The sequence below is a fragment of the Symphalangus syndactylus genome, chromosome 10 (genome assembly GCF_028878055.3).
Source record: "Symphalangus syndactylus isolate Jambi chromosome 10, NHGRI_mSymSyn1-v2.1_pri, whole genome shotgun sequence".
In the NCBI taxonomy this organism is placed as follows: domain Eukaryota; kingdom Metazoa; phylum Chordata; class Mammalia; order Primates; family Hylobatidae; genus Symphalangus; species Symphalangus syndactylus.
The window spans coordinates 83,472,379-83,483,806 of NC_072432.2; the positions used below are offsets into that span (position 1 = coordinate 83,472,379).

Here is an 11,428-nt window from a genome sequence, read left to right on the forward strand (position 1 = left end):
GGGTCTTGCTATGTCACCCAGACCAGTCTCAAACTCCTGGCTTCAAGTGATCCTCCTGCCTCAGCCTCCCAAAGTATCGAGATTACAGGCATGAACCACTGTGCCTGGCCTGCTGTCTCATTTTAATGACTCCGTGGGGGTAAACATTTGAAAGGACTTGCATTCTTCAGAGAAAAGTTATTTCCTGAAATCTCACTTCCAAATTACCTATACTATTTATTTGGTTAACCAGTTTGTAAATGCTGCTTGTAGATCTCACAAATAAGGATGAGAAACACGGACATTTATAAAACAGGGATCTGTTTGTGGTAAATATTATATAGTAAAGTGGTTTACTGAATGTTTTTTCTGATCCTGTGTGGTTAGCAGAGTAGATATGGCTTCTAAGTAAAATTATCTAGTTTAATGGTTACTTCCAGATACATTACTAGTTTTTAGAAATAATTTTAAAAAAATTCATAAAGAGGTTAAATGTGTTTTAGTCTGCTTCAAATTGTATGCTTTGATAGACTCAAAAAGAAGGATGTGGTTTCATAATACTTTAAGTATTTGTGACCTTCTCAGAAGGTTTTTCTGGGCCACTCTAAAGTATTACATACGAGTTTTCTGGACATTAAGAAAATACATTCCTGGGGCTGGGTGCAGTGGCTCATTGCCTGTAATCCCAGCACTTTGGGAGGCTGAGGCAGGCGGATCACTTGAGGTCAGGAGTTCAAGACCAGCCTGGCCAGCATGGTGAAACCCCATCTCTACTAAAAATACAAAAAAAAAAAAAATTAGCCAGGCTTGGTGGTCCATGCCTGTAGTCCCAGCAATGTGGGAGGCTGAAGCAGGGGAATGGCTTGAACCTGGGAGGCAGAGGTTGCAGTGAGCCAAGATCGCGCATTGCGCTCCAGCCTGGGTGACAGAGCAAGACTCCAAATCAAAAAAAAAAAAAAGAAAAAGGAAAATACATTCCTGTGTTGGTATAAAGCATATATTTTGAAAATTAATCTGTAATAATCCAAATTTATAAAATATAACAGAAAATAATTGTGTTAAAAATATTCTTTAGAAAACTTTAGTTTTTAACAATGGATTTACTGGCCAGGCTCGGTGGCTTATGCCTGTAATCCCAGCACTTTGGGTGGCCGAGGCGGGCGGATCACCTGAGGTCGGGAGTTTGAGACCAGCCTGGCCAACATGGCAAAACCCTGTCTCTACTAAAAGTACAAAAAAATTAGCCGGGCATGGTGGTGTGTCCCTATAATCCCAGTTACTTGGGAGGCTGAGGCAGGAGAATCGCTTGAACCTAGGAGGCAGCTCTGCAGTGAGCTGAGATCACATCACTCCACTCCACCCTGGGCAACAGATCGGGACTCCATCTCAAAAAAAAAAAAAAAAACAACAACAATAAAAATGGATTTACTTACAGCTTTTTAATATTGTAAAGTTGAAGGACAGCTGTTAATTTATGTTTTTGTAACCACCGAATGGGTTCATTTTGCCTGCTGCCCACATAGAGCCAATTTATCAAGACAGGAGAATTGCAATAAAGAGTTTAATTCATGCAGAGCCAGTTGAACAGGAAACTAGAGTTTTATTATTACTTAAATCAGCCTTCCCCAAAATTTGGAAGCTGAGGTTTTTCAAGGATAGTTTGCCAGAATGGGTACTGCTAATTGGTTGGGAATGCAATCATAGGGATGTAGAAAATGATCTTTGATATGGTTTGGCTGTGTCCTCACTAAATCTCATCTTGAATTGTATTTCCCATAACCCCCATTTGTCGTGGGAGGGACCTGGCGGGAGGTAATTTAATCATGGGGGCAGTTACCCTCATGCTGTTCTTGTGATAGTGAGTTCTGACGAGATCTGACGGTTTTGTAAGGGGCTTTTCCCCTTTTGCTCAGCACTTCTCATTGCTGCCACCTGTGAAGAAGAATGTGTTTGCTTCCCCTTCTGCCATGATTATAAGTTTCCTGAGGCCTCCCCAGCCATACTGAACTGTGAGTCAGTTAAACCTCTTTCCTTTATAATTACCCAGCCTTCGGTATGTCTTTATTAGCAGCATGAGAACAGACTAATACAGTCCTCATGTGTGCTAAGTCCGCTTCTGTATGGGGCCACAGGACTGCTTGGTGGGTCCAGGTAGAGGCATCAGTCATCAGAAATGCAAAAACCTTAAAAGATATATGAAAAAGACCAATCTTACGTTCTACAATAGTGTTGTTACCTGCAGGAGTAATTGAGGAAGTTGCAAATCTTGTGACTTCCAGAATAATGGCTGGTAATTAAGTGTGTATCTTAGCAGAATTCAGGCTCCTCTCATCCTCCTAACCTAGTCTTCCCTTAGCTTTACAAAGGTGGTTTTAGTTTTAGGGAAAAGCTATTATCATTTAAACTGTAAACTGAATTTCTCCCAAAGTTAGCTTGGCCCAAGTCGAGGAATGATTCAGGGCAGTTTGGAGGTTAAAGGGAAGATGGGGTTGGTTAGATCAGATCTCTTTCACTGTCATAATTCTCTCACTGTTAAAATTTTTACAAAGGTGGTTTCATTTTTAGCTACTTTCTGTCAATTTTATAAAAGGGTGGTGTTTGTTTTTTGATTAGGCTCCTAAATTCTATAATTTCAATGCCTCTTTGCCATTAAATTGATAGGATTAGACCCACTTTTTATCCAAATGAAGGCTTAGCCTCCTTAAGGTGCCTTAGAGGGATCTAACTCAACCTGGACCAGTAAGCCTAATGATTTAGCTTTAAGTCAGTCTTGTTTCTGGTTTTATTTAATCTTATGCCTGTACCCCAATTCTAATTTGGGGCTTTTATATTATTCGTATACCCAAGTGTATATTTTGAAGCTTGAATACCATAAATAGGCTCTTAACTTGTTTTGTGATGTTAGAGGTCTGCCTCATATTTTACAGCTCTTCTGGGGTTAAAATTCTGGCCCTGAACCCCAACATCAAATTTGTTCCCCTACTACTTGCTGTCAGAACTGTCTTCAGGCAACCCTTTCTCCCTGCATCACAATCTGTTATGCAATATTCTCTTAATTCTATACTTTTCACTGCCACCAATACCTACCTGCCTTCTGCCATTCACACTACTGACCCACCCCACAAATATCTGTTGTACCACTGACTGAGCTTTCATTCTGACAAAATTTCTAATGAAAATTATAAAACTTCTCTGAATTAGATATTAGTGGACTCATTTCACCTTGAAGGAAATCAAAACATTTTACCCTAAGATATACTTTCTTGACATATTTTGAGATGGGTGTTCAGAGAGCCAGCAAAACTGAAGTAACCCCGTAAAGCTGTCTTTTGTGGAGGAGATTTGCAACTGTAGAGAACATCTGCATTCATGCAGTCAGGCCTTCTCTGAGGGCCTTCCCTTGTCTGATCTAGGACCAAAGTTAACTGAGAATCTGATGCCTTTAAAGGTCTAAAAGAAATATTTACCATCTATTCTCTTTGAGGGCTGCTACCTGTAAGGTTTCATCTACATAACAACATCACTTTTGCTAGCCAGGCCTGCTCTTCTCTGCCTCCCATAGCCTGTCTTGTCACTGTAACCTGATTTACCCCAATAACATGTTTTTGGCCATGCCAGAGCCTCCATTCTTTCTGTAGCCTCAAGATGGCATATAAGCTTCTGTACCCCATTGGAGGGTTTAGGTAATCACTTTGTGTTTCCTCTCTCATGTGCATGTTAATAAACTTGTGTGCCTTTTCTCCAATTAATCTGCCTTTTGTTAGTTGATCTTTCAGCGAACCTTCCTTTGGAGGGCAAAGAAGTTTTCCCTTGGCCCCTAAAACCTTGCATTTGTTAGTAAAGACAGGGTTTCACCATTTTGGCCAGGCTGGTCTTAAACTCCTGACCTCAAGTGATCTGTCTACCTCAGCCTCCCAAAGTGCCGGGATTATAGGCTTGAGCCACTGCACCCAGCCCAAATTGAATATGTTTATGTAAAATGGAGAAAGAGTCTTTGGAGAAGGAAAGATGAGAAAACAGGAAAAGAGGGGAAGCAGAATAACCAACAAAGGTCTCAAGGGAGATGGAAGGAATGTGGAATAAAGTAGAGGTGAAGGGATTCACTTGAAAATTTGATAAACTGGGAGAAAAGGGACTAATCGATCAAGGAGTGTGATGAGAATTAAGTGATAAAGCAGGAAGAACTGAGGTTGTGGTCACACTTCCAATCAATATTAAATTTCTGGTAAGGAATAGTTCTGGATAATGGGGCCACCAGGATATGGCATGGAGTGGGATTCCAAAGACTGTGGAAGAAGTTTGTTGGAGTCAGGAAATACAGTTCTGCATATGGTAAACTCATTACATGGAAAGAAGCTCATGATGGCAACAAGGGTTGGGGTCCTTTTGTTTCAACTCAGAACTACAAAGGATTTCCTAGAAGTGTCCTGTTTTTTTTTTTTTTTCCTACAAACTGGGAACCTGCTTGAACCAAACTGATGCTCAGTTGGATGTAGTTTCCCTAAGTTAAGCATCAGCTTGCCATGGTAGCTAGCTTCATTCCCAGGCTATAATGATGCTTGCAATAAAAACCAGAGGACTCTACATACAGTTCTTCATTGCAAAAGGTAACAATACAGGATGATAATAATATGCTTTTATATTAATCTAAGATATTTTTGCCATGGCAATATTTTACTTATTTCATTAGACTGAGATGAGTAGTCCATTTGTTAAAGATTGTGTGTACTGTTTCTCTTTTTAGCATCCCAATGTGTTTGTTGGTTAACCAGCATCTTAGTCTTCTAGCAAGAAAGTTTCCAGAAACTAAATTTGTTAAAGCCATCGTGAATAGCTGTATTCAACATTACCATGACAATTGTTTACCAACAATTTTTGTTTATAAAAATGGTCAGATAGAAGCCAAATTCATTGGAATTATAGAATGTGGAGGGATAAATCTCAAGCTGGAAGGTAATGTTACAAATTTTGTTTATAAAAATGATAGGTGAAAACATCCACAAACTAACAAGTATCCTGAAAGTTTACTTCCTTAGTACCAAGGTTTTTTCCTTGCTTCTAGTCTCTTTTTATATGCCTCCAGATTAATTTTCCTATAGTAATACTCTAATAACACCCCCTTGCTTAAAATCCTTAATAGTTCTCAGTCTCAAGTAAATTAAAAATTTAGAATCTTCTCCTTTAGAATCTCCACCCACCTCTCCAACTATATTTCTCAGTGCTTGCTAGTTTCTGTTCCTGTTAGGCTGGTCTTCAGCCACAACCCGCAAATATACGTTACTCATTTGTGCCATCACACTTTTTTACACATTCTCTGCTTGTACCTAATGTATTCTACCTTTCTCTATTATCCAAATCCAAACTTTATGCCTTCATGAGTCTACTCAATTTTTATTTGCCGCATTATGTAATATTGGACCAATTCGTAATCTTTTTCTTCTCTACTGAATTTCTGTAGCATATATTCTCAATGCATCTTTCTTTTCACTTATTAGCATGATATCTAATTTTGTTGATGAATCAATTCCCTTTGAATTTTATCTTCCTAAAAAGTGCAGGGACCAGGCCTCCTATTACTTTATTTTTCTTAGCACACAACACAAGACTTTCTATTTTTATCTTCTTTAATTGTTTTTACTTCCTAAGGTCATTTCTTTGATATATTCATTTTTGGCACTGCTTTAACTCGGTTTTACAAAACTAAAAATCATTTTCTCTCACCATTGTGTTAAAGCCATCATGAGTGGCTGTTTTCGGTTTTTGTTCTTTTTTTTTTTTTTTTTTTTGAGACAGAACGTTGCTCTGTCACTCAGGCTAGAGTGCAGTGGCATGATCTTGGCTCACTGCAAGCTCTGCCTCCCTGGTTCAAGCAATTCTCCCTGCCTCAGCCTCCCGAGTAGCTGGGATTACAGGTGGCCACCACCACACCTGGCTAATCTTTGTAATTTTTAGTAGAGATGGGGTTTCGCCCTGTTGGCCAGGCTGGTCTTGAACTCCTGATCTCAGGGATCTGCCCACCTCAGCCTCCAAAAGTGATGGGATTACGGATGTGAGCCTCTGCCCCTGGCTGGTTGTTTTCAACAGGTATTCTTTGACTCTGTCAGTCCCCCAAAGTTGTTTTCACCCTTACCGAGACCTCTGATACTTTAATTGTTCCAGAATTTTCCCATTTTTCTTTTAGTCTTCTAAGGCCTTTCCTTGCTTCACCACCTTGTTTTTGTAGCTTGGACCTTTTCTTTTTAATTAAAAAAATTAACAACATAAGAGTACATAAAAGAATACATAGAATAATAATATAGTAAGCATTCATGAAATCATTATTGTCTTCTCTGTTTGGGATGCTATAATAAAAATACTGTAAACTGGGTGGCTTATAAACAAGAAACTTTATATTAATATCTCACAGTTCTGGAGGCTGGGAAGTTCCAGATCAAGGCACCAGCAGATTTAGTGTTTTGTGAGGGCCTATTCTTCATAGATGGTGACCTCTTCATTGACCTCACGGGGTGGAAGGGGCAAACAAGCTCCTTTTGGCCTCTCTGTTCACTCATTTCATTGATGAGTGCTCTGCCCTCATGGTCTAATCACTCCCAAAGTCCCCACCTCTTAATACCATCACCTTGGGGATTAGGATTTCAAAATACGAATTTTGGGGAGACACAAACATTCAAGACCATAGTAATTACCAAAGGTAACAAATGTGAACATTTGTTTATGCTTACTTCAGCTATTTTTTTGAGATAGCATCTCACTCTGTCACCCAGGCTGGAGTGCAGTGGCACAATTATGGCTCACTTGTAGCCTTGACTTCTCAGTCTCAAGTAATCCTTCCACTTTAGCCTCCTGAGTAGCTGGGACTACAGGTGCCTGCCATCACACCTAACTATTTTTCAAGAAAAATTTTGTAGTAGAGATGGGGTCTCACTATATTGCCCAGGCTGGTCTCAAACTCCTAGGCTCAAGTGATCCTCCTGCATTTGACTCCCAAAGTGCTGAGATTATAAGCATGAGCCACCATGCCTGGCCTGTTTGCTTATCTCTTAGAAACACATTGCAGATAAAGTTGAAGTTACCTGTATTTCCATACTTAGTCCTGTTCCCCTCCCTGCTTCCTTAGGGGCAAAAACTATTGCGAATTTAATGTGTATCTAGTCCCCCCTGCTTTTTTTTTTGAGAGAGATATCATTGAAATTTATTGGTATATTTTAAACATTGTAGTAGAATATGCATAACATAACATTTACCATCTTAACTATTTTTAAGCATACAGTTCAGTGGAATTAAGCACATTCACATTCCATCACCATCATCCATCGCCAGAAGTTTTTTCATCTTACGTAACAAACTCTGTACTCGTTAAACAAAAACTCCTCAGTCTCCAATTGCTTCAGCCCGGGCAATCACCTTTTTAGATTCTGTCTCTATGAATTTGACAGCTCTAGATACCTCGTATAAGTGGAATCATATAGTATTTGTCCTTTGTGACTGACTTATTTCACTTAGCATAATGTCCTCAAGTTTCACCCATGTGGTAGCATGTTATCAGAATTTTTTTCCTTTTTAAGTATATCTTGTGTATCCTTTCATCTGTTAATGGACACCTAGGTTGTTTTCACCTTTTGGCTACTGTGAATAATGCTGTTATGCACACATTTGTACAAATAATATGCTCATCTCCATTTTTAATTCTTCTGGGAATATACACAAAAATGGAATTGCTAGATGATATGGTAATTCTATTTTTAATTTTAAAAGGAACTATCTGGTCTTATTGTTACGCTTTAAGTATATCTATAGAAATAGAAGGAATAATTAATTGCAAAATTTAAAGTATTTAATAAAGGGCATTATATTGTAGTATCATTCTGCAAGTTGCTTTTTTAAAAATCTCAACCATAGTATTCAGAATCTCTTGTTTATTTCATATATGTCTGATTCAATAACTTTATCTCCTGTCTAGCATTCTATAATCAGCTATTCCTCAATTTATCATTCCCCTACTGTGAGAAATGTGAGTTGTTTCCAATTTTCCCATTATGAACAATTCTGCTGTGACCATCATTGTGCCCACCTGTAAAAATTTCTCAAGGATATATGGAGAATTGTGGGATCATAGGGTATACACATTTTCAACGTCACTTGATAGTTGATAGATTGCTCTGTAAATGAAAGTATCAATTTATCCTTCCATCTGTGTTTGAAGATATATCCACATCTTCACTAGTTCTTGTTAATTTTAGACTATTGGTTTTTTGGTCAATCTGATGGATATGAAGTGGTATCATTTCATTGTTTAAATTTGGATTTCCCTGATTACAAGTGAGGTTATGGATTTTTTCATATGCATTAGTCATTCTGATTTCCTCTCCTGTTTATATACTTTGTCCATTTTGTCATTTGTGTTTTTTCATTGATTTATAAGAGTGCGTGTGTGTGCATATGTTGTTTCATTGATTTATAAGAGTGGGTATGTGTGCATGAATGTGTATGTAAAGTTCTGGATACTATTTTTGTAGTATTACTAATATATTCTCACCAATTATAGCTTATCATTTCGATTGTCAGATAAAAGATACGATTTGGCATAGTGAAAATTATTAATCTTTTTCTTTATTTTGCACTTTTCGTGCTTTCTTTTCAAAACCTTTCTGTACTCCCAAGGTGAAAAATATATTCTCCTATACTTTCTTCTAAGAGTTTTAAAGTTTTGTTTTTGAGCTTAGGTCTTGAATAACATTGGGCTTTTCTTTTGTGTATGATTTGATGTAAGGTATTGTATTAGTCTATTTTCACGCTGCTAATAAAGACATACCTGAGACTGGGTAATTTATAAAGGAAAGAGGTTTAATTAACTCACAGTTCAGCATGGCTGGGGAGGCTTCAGGAAACTTACAATCATGGCAGAATGGGAAGCAAACGTGTTCTTCACATGGCAGCAGGAAGGAGAAGAATGACAGCCAAGTGAAGTGGGGAAAAAGCCCCTTATAAAACCATCAGATCTTGTGAGAACTCACTCAGTATCAAGAGAACAGCATGGAGGTAACAACCCCCGTGATTCAGTTACCTCCCACCCACAACACATGGGGATTATGAGAACTACAGTTCAAGATGAGATTAGGGTGGGGACATAACCAAACCATATCAGGAATGTATCTACTTTTTTTTCTGCAAGAAAATGCAATTGTTTCAACACCATTTATTAAAATTTCACTTCATTCTTTTTTTTTTTTTTGAGACGGAGTCTTGCACTGTTGCCCGGACTGGAGTGCAATGGCGCAATCTTGATCTCGGCCCACTACAACCTCTGCCTCCCGGGTTCAAGTGATTCTCCTGCCTCAGCCTCCTGAGTAGCTGGGATTACAGGTGCCTGCCACCACGCCCAGCTAATTTTTTTTTTTTTTTTTTGTATTTTTAGTAGAGATGGAGTTTCACGATGTTGACCAGGCTGGTCTCGAACTCCTTACCTCAGGTGATCTGCCCGCCTCAGCCTTTCAAAGTGCTGCGATTACAGGTGTGAGCCACCATGCTTGGCCAACTTGTTTAATTTTATAGGCTCACAGCTGGAGGGAAATGTGCCTTACTATGAATTGTGTCTTGAGTCTTACCTATATCTGATTTAGATGAGACTCTGGACCTTTGAGTTGATGTTGGAACAAGTTGAGACTTTGGGGGCTACTGGGATAGAATGAATGTCTTTTGCACGTGAGAAGACATGAATTTTGAAGGCTGGGGTGGAATGGTATGATTTGAATGTGTCCCCCAAAATTAGTAATCCCCAGTAAAACAGTGTTGAGAAGTGGGACCTTAAGAGGTGATTAGGTCATGAGGTCTCTGCCCTTATGAATGGATTAATGTCATTATTGCAGAAGTGGGGTTGTTGTCATGAGAATGGGTTTGTTTTAAAAGTGAGTTCAGTCCTCTCTTGCTCTCTCTCACTCACCTTCCCTAACTCACTTGAATTCTGCCATGGGATAACCTCAGCAAGAAGGCCCTCACCTGATGCAGGCCCCTCAACCTTGTACTTCCCAGCCTCCAGAAGTATAAGAAATAAATCTCTGTTCTTTAAAAATTACTCAAGTCTCAGGTATTCTGTTATCACAAAACAGACTAAGACCCAGTTTAACCATAATTTCTCCCTTTAAGTATAACTTTGCTGTATCCAATGTGTATTTTGATATTGTAGCACTTTTACTGTCACCCGGTTCTAAAGATATCATCAGGCTGGGCGTGATGGCTCATGCCTGTAATCCCAGCACTTTGGGAGGCCAAGGTAGGGGGATCACTTGAGGTCAGGAGTTCGAAACCAGCCTGGCCAACATGGTGAAACCCTGACTCTACTTAAAAAAATAACAAAACTTAGCTGGGTATGGTGGTGTGCACTGTAATTGCAGCTACTCAGGAGGCTGAGGCATGAGAATCACTTGAACCTGGGAGGCGGAGGTTGCAGTGAGCCAAGATTGTGCCACTGCACTCTAGCTTGGGTGACAGAGTGAGTCTCTGTCTCAAAAAAGAAAAAAAACTATAAATAAATATATCATAAGTATATGGTAATATTACTAAGAGTCAACTCCTGTTTCATATAGATGAAAAATTATTCATTTTTTCAAGATTTTTAACTGAATGATGGGTTATTTATTACAGAACTTGAATGGAAGCTAGCAGAAGTTGGAGCAATACAGACTGATTTGGAAGAAAACCCCAAAAAAGACATTGTAGATATGATGGTATCTTCAATTAGAAACACTTCTATTCATGATGACAGTGATAACTCCAACAGTGATAATGATACCAAATAGAGAGAAATATTCAATAAATAGCTTTTAGTATATGTGTACTGAATGTTTTACTTATGACTGCTTTTATAATTAGGGATCAGAAAAGTCATAAATAGATTAATTTTATTTTCATTTTGTATTAGAATTATGGCATATATGTCTCATTTTAAAAATTTTCAGGCATTTCAGAATATTCATTGCCTCTGAAAAAAATAGAATTTAGTGGCTGGGCATCGTGGCTCACGCCTGTAATCCCAGCACTTTGGGAGGCCAAAGCGGGCAGATCGCCTGAGGTCGGGAGTTCAAGACCAGCCTGACCAACATGGAGAAACTCTGTTTCTACTAAAAATACAAAAATTAGCTGGGTGTCATGGCACATGCCTATAATCCCAGCTACTTGGGAGACTGAGGCAGAAGAATCGCTTGAACCCGGGAGGCAGAGGTTGTGGTGAGCAGATATTGCGCCATTGCACTCTAGCCTGGGCAACAAGAGCGAAACTCCATCTCAAAACAAAACAAAACAAAAAAACAGAATTTGTGTTAAGCCTTTAGTATTTTTCTGTGGTTTATCCTTTTTCTAACTCATGTTGGACAAAAACATAAATGTTACAAGACCTTTCGTGCTTACTCACTTCCAAAGAGAACTACGAATTAAAGCAATGAAAGAAAACCAT

The 11,428-nt window shown here is 38.8% G+C and overlaps 1 protein-coding gene across 4 annotated transcripts in view; it reads left to right on the plus strand.

Annotated features, from left to right (window-relative positions):
• PDCL2 (phosducin like 2) overlaps nucleotides 1–10,899 on the plus strand; it is a 35,551-nt gene extending 24,652 nt beyond the window's left edge. Inside the window, exons 5-7 of one of the 4 annotated variants that reach the window (XR_008660432.2) lie at nucleotides 4,724–4,932; nucleotides 9,215–9,342; nucleotides 9,961–10,051. Coding sequence is in view for 3 of the 4 variants with exons in the window: in XM_055294660.2 (XP_055150635.1) it covers nucleotides 4,724–4,932; nucleotides 10,621–10,775 (364 nt within the window). In the remaining variant the exon portion in view is untranslated. Of the gene's footprint in view, nucleotides 1–4,723; nucleotides 4,933–7,242; nucleotides 7,777–9,214; nucleotides 10,052–10,620 lie in introns of those variants that run through there. The other 3 variants (XM_055294663.2, XM_055294661.2, XM_055294660.2) reach the window with 3 other exon arrangements.
• The last annotated feature ends 529 nt before the right edge of the window (nucleotides 10,900–11,428 follow it).